At 43.0% G+C, this 18,746-nt stretch overlaps 2 protein-coding genes across 2 annotated transcripts in view; both read right to left on the reverse strand.

Moving 5' to 3' along the window:
* Nucleotides 1-253: 253 nt before the first annotated feature.
* Nucleotides 254-18,746, reverse strand: part of LOC134224951 (alpha-catulin) — a 506,545-nt gene continuing 488,052 nt past the window's right edge. The window contains exon 13 of the mRNA XM_062704626.1: nucleotides 254-1,316. Within this exon, the coding sequence (XP_062560610.1) occupies nucleotides 1,191-1,316 (126 nt within the window). The 3' untranslated portion in view covers nucleotides 254-1,190. The remainder of the gene's footprint in view (nucleotides 1,317-18,746) is intronic.
* Nucleotides 1,429-12,214, reverse strand: LOC134219694 (sericin-2-like; the record flags this gene model as incomplete). The annotated part of the gene is made up of 3 exons (XM_062698514.1): nucleotides 1,429-1,448; nucleotides 2,228-2,378; nucleotides 11,636-12,214. Coding segments are annotated over 3 exons (750 nt in total), but the record flags the coding sequence as incomplete, so codon positions are not given.

An 18,746-nucleotide genomic window follows, 5' to 3' on the forward strand; every position in this document is an offset into this window, starting at 1 on the left:
AGCTATGAAAACCTTTTTTACTTTTTCCAACACTGTTTGATTGTAACACTCCAATTATCGTGGATTAGTTTTACTCATAAAGTTTAAAATTATTGACGAATTCGTTGGCAATTATTCTCAATTCCGCAAATCAATTTGATTGCATTATTTTTCTGTCCATTTTATTGTTTCAGAAAATGATTATTTTTTTCGGGATTCAAATTATATTCAATCTTTCCAATATTACATTTTACGCAGCAGCTCCACACTTCCTTCGCGGTAATCATATTTGCAGAGCGTTTGGTGTTGCAATCTATAGAGATGCGTGAGGTGACTACTAGTGAGATTGCGATACAGGATAGAATTCTACATCTAGCAAACACTGGACCATATGTGTCGTTCGATTCTGCATACTAGAAATAGGCAAACTCACTACGGTATTCATCTACGGACGTGGTCGTTGTTAAATTGAGCAGAAAAAAAAATCAAGGACCAACAACGACGATCGAAGAAAATCTTGTTTGTCAGGGTTTGCGTCTGTGTGTGGAACTAAAAGCGGTGCAGTGCGGTTTTTGAACGTGTATTTTTTTAGCGTGTCTAGAGAGTGGATAAGCGAAGGGAGTAGAATTTCGAGATTTTAGGCGATTTCTAGAATTTTATAGCGGGGGATTCTCCTCAAGATTTCGATTTAGGTTAAAGGTTGTTTTTTGTTTGGTTTCGAGTCACTAAACATTCATATTTCAATATTTATGATTTCATATTACACATATTTTAACAAACACTTGTTTTCTTCTCGTAATTATGACTGACGTGTGTGTGTTTTCTTATGTGGTTTCTTTTTGTGTATGCGGTTGGTTTGATGGTCGCTCTAGAAATTGAGTTCTGTTCTCACTGGATTTTTGGATCATACAATGGTTGAATCTCTTTGTTCACCTTGAGTTGGTTCTTTTGGTTTTTGTTCTTGTTTTTTCTGCTTTTGGTACTTGGTGGTGATGGTGGTAAGGTTTCGATTTCACTTCGATTGGTTCTTGCTCACCGAAATCCGGGGTTGTTTGCTCCTAAACGAGAATCATCAAACATACACAAACGCGGAATATAAATTCGATAAATACGGTCATATGCAATGTTTAATGCTTATTCTAAAAGAGCAGGAAAGACACTCTGGTCCGCCGGGCGTCACCTTTAACGCCCCGGCGGGCCATCCCGTACTGTCACATGCTCGCCTCGGTGCTCGTTGTGGATCCCTTGCTATCGCCTTGCAGTCCGGAGGAACCGTCCTCGTCCCGGGCACCGCCACTTGCAGCCCGTCCGGCCAGGCCACTGAAGTCGAGCTTATACTGTTTTTTGGAGATTGAAAATTAAATCGAAAAAGGAAGAAAAGTGTCCCGGGCACGTCCACCGGGACGTGCCAAGGACGAGAGGAGGAGAGAAGAAAATACCAAATGTTAATTAAATATCGCTTAGATCCTCTGTAAAAGGAAAATGCTATTAGTAGGTCGTTAATTATTAAAGGTTACCATCAGTTGGTAAAATACGGCGCGCTACTGGCAAAATTTGAACCAAAGCAAAAACTCCAACTAAACACTAACGGCAAACGTAAAGCAAAAACAGAAAGCATACGACATGAAAATATAGTCGAAAAAAAATCATTTGGTAGAAATGGCAACAAAGGCGGCAGAAAAAGTAATCAGTTATAAGAAAGCATCGCCGAAATGGAAAAATAATTCCCTGCTTATGATGACAAAAACTCTTCGATTGTTGATATAAGGCGGTTCACTTCAGAACGGCGGTCCAAAAAAGTTATTTCAAGCAAAAATAAAACAAAATATCGAAGAGAAAAATTGGCCATTCGAACATTGAATTCAATTTCAATCATCTGCCTGCATAGAGTGAAAGGGCTTACAAAACGACGAATAAGCTGTCTAGACAAAGTGGCTTCTCTTCGAATTCATTAGAATTCCCCATTGCCGAAAGGATTACTACTTTCAAATTCCTTCCACGTAATACACTTTCAGAACTCCATTTCACCACTAATTAAAAACTTCGCTTTCCGATGGTTCTCCTCAGGGCCAAAATCCACCATTCGCCGCCCAGCAAAAATCATCCCACAAGATGGGAAACGGGGGGAAAATCCCACTTCTTATTAAATTCCCATCAAAGCATAAATTCTCACAGTGCTGCTGTCGTTCAGGAAGGGATGGATGCCAATCCCACAGCGGATGGCGAATCCCTTCGAAGTCGTACGAACGCCTTTTGCTGTACGTGGCCGAGACGTTGCTGCCGTTGGTATCGTTGATGTTGTTGTTGCTGTGGTTGCCGCTGTCACCGTTGTCGTTGTTGTCGATGTTGCTAATCGAGGCGGTGGAGCAAGGTGATTCGACAAAGACTGTTTGCTGCTGCTATTGCAGCGGGGGTGGTCACCGTGGATGAAATAGAAATACAAAGTTGAGCCAAGTTCATATTGAATAAAATCTTTTCATCTCAATATTGGTAAGGGTTTGATCGGGTGATAAGCAGCAGTTTTCTCATTAGTGGTAGTGAAAATGGCGAATGGAAGGACTCGACACATTAGGGTCGTTTCTCATATCATGTGATGCATAGCTCTATGTTCCACAAATAACATCCAGAACTTTTCAAATATAATCTGATTTTACTCCAATTTTATATGGATTTTTTCTTAAGGTGAACTGAATGCTTTTTTAAATACGATAGCCATAACTTGCACTCACACGAATGCTTAAGATAAATTGTTCATAGCGAAATGCGTGCCATTTGTTGAAAATAATTTGTATTCAATTTTGGGAACGAATCATTTTAAGGGAATCAGAATCAAGCCAAGCGAATTAATTTCAAAAATTTTCTCGATTGTGTCAAGAATTACGAACAAATAAAATTCAAGTTTCCCCGAAGAAAATGCAAACTTTGTCATTCCTGAAACAAGCTTATTGCTGAAAAATAGCTCACATCTAGCCAGTCTACAACACAGGTCACAGGACGAGCACATTGGTATTAGATTGGGACAATCAAACTATAATGAATGTAGCGAGAAATCGGCATCGTATGGAGGAGACAGACTCGAGCGGAAGACGAACACCAACAGCGTCTGGCAATAATGGCATCGAGACAACACACCCACAGGGGAAGGGGCCCAATTGGAATTGAATTGAATCGATCGAGCTCATTTTTCTGGCTTTTTGTGACAGACAACTCAGCAAGGTGCATGTACACTCCCCCTTACAGTTATGGAACACAGTTATGTTGAATATCTCGGCTTAAAAACGTTAATAACGAATAAAAAAAATCTCGTTTCTAAACTAGGATTGGAACAAAAGTTGGTTAGCGCTAGAAGGCCCAGGATCGGAGAACGGACACAAAAAACGGCGTGACCCAACCACGGCAGCCGTGGTTTCGGCCAATTTACTCCCGGTCGAGGTAAGCCTTCATACACTTCTGGTCGTTTGGTGGTAGAGCATTACAGCTTAGTGCAAGACGCTAGTGAGGTCGCGCGTGGTGGACTATTTTCCATCGTTTCGGTGGAGACGCACGGTACTTGGTACCGTAGTAGTGTGAACAAACTAGCTAATGCTGTATGTCGGGTACGGTAGTGCGGTTAAGAGACAGCGAGCCCTTCTCGTCGTCGTGGTACTAATAGTTTCTCGTTTTTCGTCGCGCTCTCTTAAAACTTTTTTGTCACGTGAGGTATCGTAACCCGTTCGTCCGTTAAAAATAGACAAACTAAGTGATGGAACTCCGATAATCGAGCACCCGCAGTTCAGCACAGTCCACTGTTTAATGTCAAATATGAACGCAGTTGAGCCACCAGATGATTGTCTTCTCAACCAGCTCAAGGACCAAGGAGTACGAGAAATTCACCTGATAAGGAAGAGGCTACTCGTCACTAATTTGGTTAACTCACCCTAAATTATTTTAACAATCCCAGGTACAGTAATCTCGGGGTACGTGAACTTCGGTTGGTTCCGTTGTGCCATGCGCACAACTATCCCAACTCCTTGAGCTGTTTCAATTGTTGGGACTTAGGACACACCGGGAGAAGTGCCTAGTATGGATCAAGCCTGCGGAAACTGATCCTAACATCAACCGGTGGACTCTACAATGACTACGGACGAAGATACCAACTAAACGCCCACATTTCCTCGATCGTCAATTCTGCAAATTATGTAAGCTTTCCAATTGATCGTGCCCATGTTACCTTTTCAAAAGCGCAAATTGTAGAGGAAACGATTATACCACAGGTGTTTTTTACTCATTTGCGTAAATATTCGTTTAAAACCGGACAACGGAAATATCATAGCAGATCTGTTCTTCTACGTTTCAGATGTCGCAAACGGGCGTTAGACCATGCAGGCCTCAGAGTAGGTCGACAAAGAGGTACGCATCTGACAATGGCTTGATTCACCTTGCTGTTGGAATAATATACCGAATCGTCCACACCGGCAACTATCGCAAGAGGGTGCCATTTAATACTGGAAATTGCCTCGTATAGTGACGTGTAATCTGCACGACAGAAGTCCAAACTTTGCGTGTCAACGACATCTTCGAATTCACATAGTAGTAAGCGTCCCAGTACTACGTACTTCGAGAGCTGGATGATGCAGGTTTTAATCGATCAGTGTCCACGGCATTACGAACCATGCTTTCATCCACAACGCAACGCGGTTATCAATAGGGTTGTTTTAAATTAGGCCACACATGCTGAATCCATCTACCATTGTTGAGATGGGAATCGATAGGCTTGATTGCTGATAATCGATGAATGGAATACCATTCGGTTCAGCAGACCAAATTAAACTAGATTGATTGTAGTCTCCGAACTGTACTGCAATGTCTGATATACTCAAATTCGACACATAATTGAACCAACGTGGTTGCTGATGTCAACTGCAGTTGCTCTTCTATCAGGTGGCAGGTAAATTACCCCAATGCTAACATTTCCGTTCGATGTTTTAAGCCGAACCTATAAATGCTCGAGATTACCACAAACAGGCGTTGGATCTAAGCAGCATTTTAGGGTGAAAGGACGGCAACGAGAACTCCTCAACCCCGTGGCTTAATGTTGTTTATTGGGTTGCGATCGGTGCGAAGGACAGTATATTTGTTGCCATAAAGTTGCGTTGAACGGGTGCGGTCGTCGGGCCATGTCTCAGTGAGATCAATGATATCATTGGGAGCATCCGCAGTAGAAAGAAAGAAGTCGTCAATTTTGATGCGTAAACCTCTGACATTTTGGTAATAGACCACCAATTGACGTTTATAAAAAACTGGTTCGCTGAAATTCATATGTGCTTGAGAGATGGAAATGCTCTTGACACATGGGACACTTGCCTTGAAAAGATGTGTGATAAAATGCGCTGATCTTTTCGAAAATGGTGATTTTCGAGCAATATCTTCCCGAGTAGACGAACAGTTCCGATTTATAAGTGCAATCAGTTGCGATGTCATCCGAAAAATGTTGAGTCGCCAGCAAACAACCAATCGGAGGGATCTATATTCCCCTGATAAGTCCGGAGATTATTTTGTAATGCAGCGTCATATCGACTTTTCTGGAGAGATATCTATGAGCATTTATGAAGATGATAAAATAGAGGTAAGGGCCGTTTAGTCGAAAACCATTCGGCAGAATGCCACAGTTGTTTGACCGAATATACCATTTGGCCGAATAGGTCATATGGCCGAACAAGTCATTTGACGTCTTACTTCTTAATCATTTTTCACTTCTCACTGCGAAGAATGATTTTCGCAGTGAGAAGTGATAAGCGAGAAATGAGGAGAGAGAAGTGGCAGGTCTTTTTCTCACTTCGCACTAATCTTTCCTCACCTCTCACTTTTTATTGAGAGTGTCACATCTCATTTCACACTACTCACTTTTCAAAGTGTGAAGTGAAAAGTGAGAAATGATGAGTGAGAAGTGAGAAGTCTCACTACTCGCTTTTCACTAATCATTTCTCATTTCCACTTCTCACTTTAAAAAGTGATTAGTGCTAGTAAGAAGTGAGATGTCTCACTTAGACCTGTGCGCCGGTCATATAATCGGCGGCGGCGGCGTAGTGGTCACTTTTGCCCCGGCGGCGGCGGCGTCACGGCGGCGCGCCGTTGGCTTTTATCGGCGGCGGCGGCGGCGTGAACCGGCGTGTATGAAAAAATCAATGGCTAAAAAATTGAATTCACGCAGTTTTGATTCGCACGGTACGAATCGCCCGTATAAAAATCGAGGAATAAAATTTGCAGTGCTACTTCGTTCACCTGCTGTGACCCTTAGATCCTGGAAGGACATTCACGATGGAATTCACTAATGACAACCATAATGGACATTTTACTCACCACATCGCGTTCTTGTATGCACAAATCTCAATAGATGATCAACATAACTTAAATGAGCTCGGCTGAGTAAGACTGGGGCACGATGACCAACCAAATAGTATATTTTCCTCAAAAGTTGGTAAAATATGCCAAAAAAGTTCTTAGTGGAGTTTCTGAAGGCATTTCCGGAGGAAACTACGATTCTTTTTTCTATGTTTCATTAGAAAATTCTTTGTAAAACCCTATAAGAAATTCTGCGGAAACTCATATAGGCATTTTTTCAAAAACCATTAAGGTTCCAGGTGTTAACACTCCTCCGACCGTGATAGGTTTTACTTACACGAACGACCATGCCTCGAAAGACACTATTTTCAAATCGCTATATCTCAGCCGTTAGTGAACCGATTTGAACAATTTAGGGACTCACAAATTTTCCCGTCCATCGAGATTTGTCTGATATGTTGAGACCTCCGATCGGACCAAAAATGACCTCTGTGGACCTCCAAACGTCGGAGCAAGTCGTGATTTTCATACAAATTGCGTGGTTGGTGCTCACCAGCTTGATGTTCATGCTAATATTAGTAAGATATTTCGAAATCCGTGAGATTTAGAAAGTTGCCGTCTTCTACAATTTTGTTCAGGGGGCCAAAACCATACTGTCGCTGATTATATTATTTCGGAACTCGTCCGCTTGGCGGCGCTAGTGTATATGAGAAAGATCGCTGGGTCAAATATTTCGAAATCTGTAAGATTTAGAAAGCTGCCGTCTTCTACAATCTTGTTCAGAAGTATAAAACCATACTGTCGCAGATCATATTATTTCGGAACCCGTCCGCTAGGCGGCGCTAGTGTATATGAGAAAGATCGCTGGGTCAAATATTTCGGAATCCGTAAGACTTAGAAAGCTGTCGTTTTTTACAATTTTGTTCAGAAGGCCAAAACCATACTGTCGCTGATTATATTATTTCGGAACTCGTCCGCTTGGCGGCGCTAGTGTATATGAGAAAGATCGCTGGGTCAAATATTTCGAAATCTGTAAGATTTAGAAAGCTGCCATCTTCTACAATCTTGTTCAGAAGCGTAAAACCATACTGTCGCAGATCATATTATTTCGGAACCCGTCCGCTAGGCGGCGCTAGTGTATATGAGAAAGATCGCTGGGTCAAATATTTCGGAATCCGTAAGACTTAGAAAGCTGTCGTCTTTTACAATTTTGTTCAGGAGGCCAAAACCATACTGTCGCTGATTATATTATTTCGGAGCCCGTCCGCTAGGCGGCGCTAGTGTATATGGGAATATTCGATGGGTCAAATATTTCGGAATACGAAAGAATTAGAAAGCTGCCGTCTTCTACAATCTTGTTCAGGAGTGTAAAACCATACTGTCGCAGATCATATTATTTCGGAACTCGTCCGCTTAGCGGCGCTAGTGTATATGGGAATGCCCGTTGGGTCAAATATTTCGGAATCTGTAGGATTTGGAAAGCTGCCGTCTTCTACAATCTTGTTCAGGAGTGTAGAACCATACTGTCGCAGATCATATTATTTCGAAACTCGTCCGCTTGGTGGTGCTAGTGTATATGACAAAGATCTCTGGGTCAAATATTTCGGAATAAAAAAGATTTAGAAAGCTGACGTCTTCTACAATTTAGTTCAGGAGGCCAAAACCATACAGTAGCAGATCATATTATTTCGGAACTCGTCCGTTTGGCGGCGCTAGTGTATATGAGAAAGCTCGTTGGGTCAAATTTTTAGGAATCCGAAAGATTTAGAAAGCTAACGTCTTCTACAATTTTATTCAGGAGTGTAAAACCATACTGTCAAAGATAATATAATTTCGGAACTCTTCCGCTTAGCGGAACTAGTGTATATGGGAATGCCCGTTGGGTCAAATATTTCGGAATCTGTAGGATTTGGAAAGCTGCCATCTTCTACAATCTTGTTCAGGAGTGCAGAACCATACTGTCGCAGATCATATTATTCCGGAACTCGTCCGCTTGGCGGCGCTAGTGTAAATGGGAATACTCGTTGGGTCAAATATTTTGAAATGCGATAGATGTAGAAAGCTGGCGTCTTCTACAATTTTGTTCAGGAGGCTAAAACCACAGACGAACAGACGTAACAGCTTGAACATTTTTCTAAAAATCGATCGCTCAATTCCTCTACCACCACCTTGCGAGCATGTTACACGAAACAATGTTTCGTATGACATTTTCACCAGAAGGCGCTGGGATACAAAGAACAAAGGGATCCGATCGATTCCAGTTTGAGACAGCAGCAAGTACGGACGTGTTTTTTGCTCGTGCATTTTTTCCAAGTGTTTTTTCTCGTTCGTTCGCTGTTTACGTTTTCGCTTCGTCGCGTTGGCGTTATTTTCTCCCGGACCCGTCATGGGAGACTCGGTGGCCGATTCGGTCGCTGGAAAAGTGCCTAAGCGCACTGCTCTTGGAGGCGCAGGTAAGCCCTCCAAGCAGCTTTTGCAGAGCAACATGTTCTCGCCGTTGCCGCTTGATGACGCCGACAATCCGCCAAAAAAGAGGAAGAAGCAGCAATCGCAGCTGCCGCAGGTGCAACCGGAGCGGCAGGAGAAGTCCCCGCCCGTGTTTGTGAAGGGCGATCCGCCGGATTTATGACCAAAAATTCGCCAGCTGATCGCTTAGGGGCTGAAATGTACTTTTCGGCTCTGCAGCGAGGGCGTGAAAGTGATGCCGGCAAACAAGGACAATCATCAATCCGTCGTGGAGTTCCTCGAGGTCCACAAGTATAAGAAGTACTACACTCATGACCACACCGGCACGAAGCCGCTCAAGGCTTTGCTGCGAGGACTCCACGGAAGGAGAGTCCATGAAGGAGAAAGAGCTCCAAGCAGAGCTTGAAAGTTGCGGACTGTAGCCAATAGCCGTGCACAAGATCGCTCGTCACGACAAGGCGAGGAGATATCGCTACCAGCTTTACCTAATCCAGGACCTGAGGCTGGTTGGCGTTATAAATTACACCGTCGTCTGCTGGGAGCGATATCGGACAGTGCACCGCGATGACACGCAATGTACCAACTGCTTCAATTTCGGGCACGGCACCAGGAACTGCCGCATGAAGCTGCGCTGCAACAAGTGTGGCGAACCCCATCCGACTGACGAGTGCCACAAAATGGAGGTGGCCGATCCCAAGTGCGCCAACTGTGGCGATAAACATCGGGCCACCACAAAGGGCTACCCAAAGCGAGGAAAGTTCTTGGGGATCCGGAAGAAAGCTTCCATCAGGACCATTCCGAAGAAGAACCGTGTTCCTGTAATCAACGAGGCGAACTTTCCAGCCATCCCGGCTCGCCGTCGTGCGATTCCAATACTCCCACCGCTACAGCTGCACAAGCGACTGGCAGCGACAGCTGCATCGGTCCAAGCTCCAGCATCGCTACACGGAGCTAGTGTATATGAGAATACTCATTGGGTTTGATATTTTGGGATCCGTGAAACTTGGAAAGTTGAAATTTGCTCAATATGTTCAGTAGGTCAAAACTGGACTAGACCTGTAGCTGCCGCGCCACACCAGTTCCAGAGGAATTTCTGGATGAACTTCTGGAGAATTCCTGGGTGAGCTTTTGAAGGAATTAATGGATGAAGGACGGAGAAACTTCCGGAGGAATTCCTGGAGGAACTTCCGGAGGAATTCCTGGAGGAGCTTCCGGAGGAATTCCTGGAGGAGCTTCCGGAGGAATTCCTGGAGGAACTTCCGGAGGAATTCCAGGAGGAACTTCCGGATGAATTCCTGGAGGAATTCCTGGTGGAACTTCCGGAGGAATTCCTGGAGGAACTTCTGGAGGAATTCCTGGAGGAACTTTCGGAGGAATTCCTGGAGGAACTTCCGGAGAAATTCCTGGAGGAACTACCGGAGGAATTCCTGGAGTAACTTCCGGAGGAATTCCTGGAGTAACTTCCGGAGGAATTCCTGGAGTAACTTCCGGAGGAATTCCCGGAGGAACTTCCGGAGGAATTCCCGGAGGAATTCCTGGAGGAACTTCCGGAGGAATTCCTGGAGGAACTTCCGGAGGAATTCCTGGAGGAACTTCCGGAGGAATTCCTGGAGGAACTTCCGGAGGAATTCCTGGAGGAACTTCCGGAGGAATTCCTGGAGGAACTTCCGGAGGAATTCCTGGAGGAACTTCCGGAGGAATTCCTGGAGGAACTTCCGGAGGAATTCCTGGAGGAACTTCCGGAGGAATTCCTGGAGGAACTTCCGGAGGAATTCCTGGAGGAATTTCCGGAGGAATTCCTGGAGGAATTTCCGGAGGAATTTCTGGAGGAATTTCCGGAGGAATTCCTGGAGGAATTTCCGGAGGAATTCCTGGAGGAATTTCCGGAGGAATTCCTGGAGGAATTTCCGGAGGAATTCCTGGAGGAACTTCCGGAGGAATTCCTGGAGGAACTTCCGGAGGAATTCCTGGAGGAACTTCCGGAGGAATTCCTGGAGGAACTTCCGGAGGAATTCCTGGAGGAACTTCCGGAGGAATTCCTGGAGGAACTTCCGGAGGAATTCCTGGAGGAACTTCCGGAGGAATTCCTGGAGGAACTTCCGGAGGAATTCCTGGAGGAACTTCCGGAGGAATTCCTGGAGGAACTTCCGGAGGAATTCCTGGAGGAACTTCCGGAGGAATTCCTGGAGGAACTTCCGGAGGAATTCCTGGAGGAACTTCCGGAGGAATTCCTGGAGGAACTTCCGGAGGAATTCCTGGAGGAACTTCCGGAGGAATTCCTGGAGGAACTTCCGGAGGAATTCCTGGAGGAACTTCCGGAGGAATTCCTGGAGGAACTTCCGGAGGAATTCCCGGAGGAACTTCTGGAGGAATTCCTTGAGGAATTTCCGGAGGAATTCCTGGAGGAACTTCCGGAGGAATTCCTGCAGGACCTTGGGGAGGACTTCCTGGAGTGACTTGTGGAGGAACTCCTGGCGGCAATTCCGGAGGAATTCCTGAAGAAACTTCCGGAGGAATTCCCGGAGGAACTTCCGGAGGAATTCCCGGAGGAACTTCCGGAGGAATTCCCGGAGGAACTTCCGGAGGAATTCCCGGAGGAACTTCCGGAGGAATTCCTAGAGGAACTTCCGGAGGAATTCCTAGAGGAACTTCCGGAGGAATTCCTAGAGGAACTTCCGGAGGAATTCCTAGAGGAACTTCCGGAGGAATTCCTAGAGGAACTTCCGGAGGAATTCCTAGAGGAACTTCCGGAGGAATTCCTGAAGGAACTTCCGGAGGAATTCCTGAAGGAACTTCCGGAGGAATTCCTGAAGGAACTTCCGGAGGAATTCCTGGAGGAACTTTCGGAGGAATTCCTGAAGGAACTTCCGGAGGAATTCCTGAAGGAACTTCCGGAGGAATTCCTAGAGGAACTTCCGGAGGAATTCCTAGAGGAACTTCCGGAGGAATTCCTAGAGGAACTTCCGGAGGAATTCCTAGAGGAACTTCCGGAGGAATTCCTAGAGGAACTTCCGGAGGAATTCCTGGAGGAACTTCCGGAGGAATTCCTGGAGGAACTTTCGGAGGAATTCCTGGAGGAACTTTCGGAGGAATTCCTGGAGGAACTTCCGGAGGAATTCCTGGAGGAACTTCCGGAGGAATTCCAGGAGGAACTTCCGGAGGAATTCCTGGAGGAACTTCCGGAGGAATTCCTGGAGGAACTTCCGGAGGAATTCCTGGAGGAACTTCCGGAGGAATTCCTGGAGGAACTTCCGGAGGAATTCCTGGAGGAACTTCCGGAGGAATTCCTGGAGGAACTTCCGGAGGAATTCCTGGAGGAACTTCCGGAGGAATTCCTGGAGGAACTTCCGGAGGAATTCCTGGAGGAACTTCCGGAGGAATTCCTGGAGGAACTTCCGGAGGAATTCCTGGAGGAACTTCCGGAGGAACTCCTGGAAGAACTTCCGGAGGAACTACTGGAGTAACTTTCGGAGGGAACTCCTGGAGTAACTTCCGGAGGAACTCCTGGAGGAACTTTCGGAGAAACTCCTGGAGGAACTTCCGGTGGAACTTCTGTAGAAACTTCCGGAGAATCTCCTGGAAGAACTTCGGGATGAACTTCCGGAGAAACTCCTGGAAGAACTTCCGGAGAATCTCCTGGAAGAACTTCGGAGGAACTCCTGGAGGAACTTCCAGAAGAATTCCTGGAGGAACTTCCGGAGGAATTCCTGGAGGAACTTCCGGAGGAATTCCTGGAGGAACTTCCGGAGGAATTCCTGGACGAACTTCCGGAGGAATTTCCGAAGGAATTCCTAGAGGAATTTCCGAAGGAATTCCTAGAGGAATTTCCGGAGGAATTCCTAGAGGAACTTCTGGAGGAATTCCTAGAGGAACTTCCGGAGGAATTCCTAGAGGAACTTCCGGAGGAATTCCTAGAGGAACTTCCGGAGGAATTCCTAGAGGAACTTCCGGAGGAATTCCTAGAGGAACTTCCGGAGGAATTCCTGGAGGAACTTCCGGAGGAATTCCTGGAGGAACTTCCGGAGGAATTCCTGGAGGAACTTCCGGAGGAATTCCTGAAGGAACTTCCGGAGGAATTCCTGAAGGAACTTCCGGAGGAATTCCTGAAGGAACTTCCGGAAGAATTTCGGAAGGAACTTCTGGAGGAATTCCTGAAGGAACTTTTGGAGGAATTCCTGAAGGAACTTTCGGAGGAATTCCTGAAGGAACTTCTGGAGGAATTCCTGAAGGAACTTTTGGAGGAATTCCTGAAGGAACTTCCGGAAGAATTTCGGAAGGAACTTCTGGAGGAATTCCTGAAGGAACTTCCGGAGGAATTCCTGGAGGAACTTTTGGAGGAATTCCTGGAGGGACTTCCGGAGGAATTCCTGGAGGGACTTCCGGAGGAATTCCTGGAGGAACTTTCGGAGGAGTTCCTGGAGGAATTTGCGGAGCAATTCCTGGAGGAACTTCCGGAGGAATTCCTGGAGGAACTTCCGGAGGAATTCCTGGAGGAACTTCCGGAGGAATTCCTGGAGGAACTTCCGGAGGAATTCCTGGAGGAACTTCCGGAGGAATTTATGAAGGTTCTTCTGGAGGAATTCCTGAAGGTTCTTCTGGAGGAATTCCTGAAGGAACTTTTGGAGGAATTCCTGGGGGAACTTCCGAAGGAACTCTTCGAGGAACTTCCGGAGGAATTCCTGGTGTGAATTTTTTTGACAGTTTGCTATAACATTTAGAAAATTCAAATATCTCTCTATTAGTTAAACTTACTCAGTTCTGACTATAAAATCGTTCAGATGGAGTAAAACCAAAGAGCAGAATATTTTCCCTGAGCGTAGGATAACCTATGCGACAGTATGGTTTTGGCCTCCTGAACAAAATTGTTAAAGAAGACAGATTTTGAATCTTGTGAATTCCAAAATATTTGACCAAACGAGTATTCTCATATACACTAGCGCCGCCAAGCGGACGAGTTCCGAAATAATATAATCAGCGACAGTATGGTTGTGGCCTCCTGAACAAAATTGTAGAAGACGACAGCTTTCTAAATCTTACGGATTCCGAAATATTTGCCTCAACGGGCATTCCCATATACACTAGCGCCGCCAAGCGGACGAGTTCCGAGACAATATGATCCTCGACAGTATGGTTTTACACTCCTGAACAAGATTGTAGAAGACGTCAGCTTTCTAAATCTTACAGATTTCGAAATATTTGACCCAGCGATCTTTCTCATATACACTAGCGCCGCTAAGGGGACGAGTTCCGAAATAATATGATCTGCAACAGTATGGTTTTGGCCTCCTGAACAAAATTGTAAAAGACGACAGCTTTTTAAGTCTTACGGATTCCTGAACAAAATTGTAGAAGACGACATTCTAATTCTTTCGTATTCCGAAATATTTGACCCAACGAGTATTCCCATATACACTAGCGCCGCCTAGCGGACGGGTTCCGAAATAATATGATCTGCGACAGTATGGTTTTTCACTTCTGAACAAGATTGTAGAAGACGGCAACTTTCTAAATCTCACGGATTTCGAAATATCTTACTAATGTTAGCATGAACATCAAGCTGGTGAGCACCAACCACGCAATTTGTATGAAAATCACGACTTGCTCCGACGTTTGGAGGTCCACAGAGGTAATTTTTGGTCCGATCGGAGGTCTCAACATCTCAGACAAATCTTGATGGACGGGAAAATTTGTGAGTTCCTAAATTGTTCAAATCGGTTCATTAACGGCTGAGATATAGCGATTTGAAAATAGCGTTCCGACTGTTTGGGAGGCACGGTCGGAGGAGTGTTAAGGTAAAACCATAAAATATTCTTCCAGGATTAATTCGGAAATTTATTCAGGAATGAAATAGTTTCCGAAAGAATTCCTTAAACAATTTCCGAAGAAATTGTTGAAAATATTTTCGAAGGGGTTCAGAAAGGACTCTCCGAGGGAATAGCGAAAAGAGTTTATAAAGACATTTCTGACAAAATTTCTGAAGAATTTTTCGAAAGAAGTTAGTGTAAAATATTTCGTCCGAACTTGGCCAACTTCACTATTGATCCCACGACTGACTTCCCACAAATCATACCGAAGAAATAAAAAACCAAACTAGCTTGTTGGCTTGCTAAATGTAGACTCGTTTATTCGTCATAAGGAACAAAGGTTTGGGCACGCAGACACTTATAGGTATTATATAATTTTGCCCGGTAGCACCGACTTCAAAAATAGTTCACATTAGGGAACCGAAAGAATTCCCGCAGAAAAATTAGTAAATTTCGAAAAAATGTTCTAGGAAATTCCTAGAAGAATTTCCGAATGGTTCCCAAAAGCAATTTCCGAAGAAATTTCTTTAAATTAATTTCTGAAGAGATTCCTGAAAAAAAATCAAAAGAAATGGAGAATGTGTGACGGCCTTATCGGAGGCCTTTCACAAATTACGTAACTTTGAATGGGGAGGAAGAATTCTAGAATATTTTCTGTCGAAATTTGCGAATGATTTTCGGAAGGTATATCGGAAAGAATTTCTAAAGGAATTACGAAAGAATTCCTGAAGGATTTTATGAAGCAATTTCCTACGAAATTTTCAAAGGGATTTCCAAAAGAACGACACTTAACGAATTTCCTAAAGGTTCTTTTAAGCAAAGCAATACGTGAAGCAAATTCTGACGTTCCTGAATTCCTGAGGTAAATTTTAAGGAATACCCGAAAAAATTTTTGAAGAACTTTCTGGAATTCGTTTCAGGAGGAGTTTGTGTAGAAATTTTTGAGGTAATTTCCTAAGGAATCCTGGACGAATCTTCAAAGCAATCTCTGGAGGAAATTGCGAATAAATCACTGGGAAAAAATCCAAAGGGATTCTCGAAGAAACTAAGGAATTACATCAGAAATACCAGTTGGCATTTTCATTGAAATTCTATTAGGAATTTCTTCGTGATTCTTTTTGAGAATTCCTTCGAAAATTCCATCATAAAAACCTTCAAAAATACCTTTATCGATCCCTCTAGAAATTCTTTTAGGTATTCTTCATGGATGTATTTTACCTCCAAAAACTCAAAAGTTCTTTTAGGAATTATTTTCGAAAATCCATTCAGGTTCTCTTTTGCAATGCCTTCAAAAATTTATTTGGAAATTCCTGCATTAACCCAACACAAATTTCTTAAATAACGCCTCCAAAAATTTATTTGGAAAATCCACTAGAATTGTATTTCTTAAATAATCAAGAAAATACCGCCCGGAATTCCTTCGGATATTCCTCCAGGGACTTCTTCAAAAGATTATTCGAAAAACCTCCGAGATTTCCTTCGGAGATTTATCCAGATTTTTTTTTCAGGGGACCTTCCAGGAAATCCTTTGAAATTTGTTGCAAATTAAGTTGTTTGCGATGTAGTTACTTATAGAATTTTCGAAAAAAAAAATACAAAAATAGAACACAAACACTGAAAGACTTTCGGGAAGATGAAGGCATTTTCGAAGGAATTCCTGCAGGAAGTTCCGGAAGAATTCCCTGAGAATGTTTTAAAGGAATTGCTGGAAGAAGTTCTGAAGAAATTCCTTAGGCAAATTTTGAATGTAGTCCTTGTGGATGTCTAGAATATTTTCTTTTCAGCGATTCATGAAATAATTGCTGAAACAATTTCAAAAGGAAAACGAATGGATTTTTTTAAGGAATTCCTTTAGAAATTTCCGCAGGAATTGCTACAGAAACTACCAAAGAAATTCCTCAAGGAGTCTCCGAAGGAGAAAGTAGGAATTCAAGCATTCCTTAAGCAATTTCTGAAAAAAAAAATTGAAGGATTTTTTGAAGAAATCCGTAATGAAAATTCTTAAGGAATTTTCAGAGAAATTTTGTAAGGAATATCCAAAGGAATACCCAAACAGATTTTAGGAAGAATTCCTGAAACAATCTTCTAAGGTTTTTTAAAAGAAACTTTTCGGACGAATATCTGGAGGAATTATTAAATACATTTCTTGTTTTATTTCCGAACTAATTTCTAGAGTATTTTTCGAAGGAATTCATAAATGAATATTTAAACGATACTTCTTCGAATATTCTCAGAAATTCCAGGAATTTTACAAAAAGGCTTTTACAATACAGTATTAAATAATTTCAAGAAATAAAAATTAAATTTTCGTAATGTTTGAAAATACCTGACGTTTTAACTAAATAATTTGACTAAATACTAATCAGCGAGACGACAACGCTCCAATTCTGGATTATAATTTTCTTCTACTTCTTCTTGGCATTACATCCCCACACTGGGACAGAGCCGCCTCGCAGCTTAGTGTTCATTAACCTCTTGTCTGTGCTCTGGGGTCAATATGACCCCAGGCCACTTTGAGTGGCTGCCATTTTTTTAGTTTTCAACCGATTCTCCTAATTTTTGGTAGTTTGGTAAAACTCGCCGAGATCTGTCTCCTAGGTGCAAATTCACTTGAAAAATCTGCGCTACAGTGTACTTTTTTCAAAAAACTTACGTTGTCTGTGCTCTGGGGTCAAATTGACCCCAAATTGAAATTGCTATAACTTTTTTAATGTTTGGCCAATTTTGGATTTTTGGGGCTGTTTCGAAAGATAATTTAATCATCTTTCAGATCGTTACCAAACATTGACTATAGGTGGGCGGGTACATCGCGGGGAGGGGTTTTTGTAGAAAAGGTACAAAAACAGTGATTTTTCATGCTTATTTTACTTATATCTGAAAATCCTACCCATTTTGAACTGCACTTTTTCAAAAAGGTTATGCAGGAAGGCGTGTCCTTTGACATGAGGCATTGATTAGTTTAGAGCTGGGTTAGGTGGCGTTATATTTGAATTCGTTATTTTAGACTACTCAAGTAATTCCGATATATGGAATTCTCCTCAGTGTAAATATTCTTATCGCACAAATTTGAAATTTGTAAAGATGACGTCTTTAACAAAGTTCGTCTGGTGGGAATGGACTGTCATGTGACGGAATGAATAATTAGGAAATTTACAAATAGGCGGCGCTAGTGTACTTGCAATATTCTTGCATATTTGAAATATTGCTTTAGCTTGAGATCCCTCATACCTACAACCAAGTTGTATTCGGCAACATTGCTCAGGATGTCCAGGACTACAAAGCGGTGCTCAATATAATGAGCACTTCTTCCAAGATGCGGCGCTAATGAGCTGTTATATTTGAGTATTTTGTTGCATGTGAGATCTGATGTATTTTGGTTTGTAGCATTTTTGGCAATCATGAATGTTGTGGTAGAGTTCATCAAAAGTTTTCTTTGCATTCAACCTGCTCCAGCGATGCTGCAAATAATAGAATGTGTTCACAGAATATGTTTTAGGTCATTCAAGAAAACCCTGGAACTAAGGTCTTTGGGTCTACATGCGTAACCAAAGATTAGCCAATTTGCCGCCTATTTGTAAAATTCCCAATTATTACTTCCGTCACTAGACAGTCCATTCCCACTAGAGGACCTTTGATCAAGACGCCATTTTAACAAATTTTAAATTTGTACGATAATAATATTTACACTGAGGAGAATTCTATATATCGGAATATCTTGAGTAGTCTAAAATAATTAATTTAAATATACCACCACCTGGCGGCCAAGTTCTTAACTTATCAACGCCTCATGCCGAAGCACACGTCTTTGTAAGAAAGGTGCAGTTCAAAATGGGTAAGATTTTCGGATATAAGTAAAACAATCATGAAAAATCACTGTTTTTGTACCTTTGTTCACTAAAACCCCTCCCCGCGATGTACCCGCCCACCAATAGTCAATCTTTGGTTACGAAAGATGATTAAATTATGTTTCGAAACAGCCCCTAAAATCCAAAATCGGACAAACAATAAAAAAGTTATAGCAATTTCAATTTGGGGTCAGTTTGACCCCAGAGCACAGACAACGTAAGTTTTTTTGAGCACAGACAGAAGGTTAAGCACTTCCACAGTTTTCAACTGCGAAGTTTCTTAGCCAGGTTACCATTTTTGCATTCGTATATCATGAGGCTAGCACGATGA

The sequence above is a fragment of the Armigeres subalbatus genome, chromosome 3 (genome assembly GCF_024139115.2).
Source record: "Armigeres subalbatus isolate Guangzhou_Male chromosome 3, GZ_Asu_2, whole genome shotgun sequence".
NCBI classification, from domain to species: Eukaryota; Metazoa; Arthropoda; class Insecta; order Diptera; family Culicidae; genus Armigeres; species Armigeres subalbatus.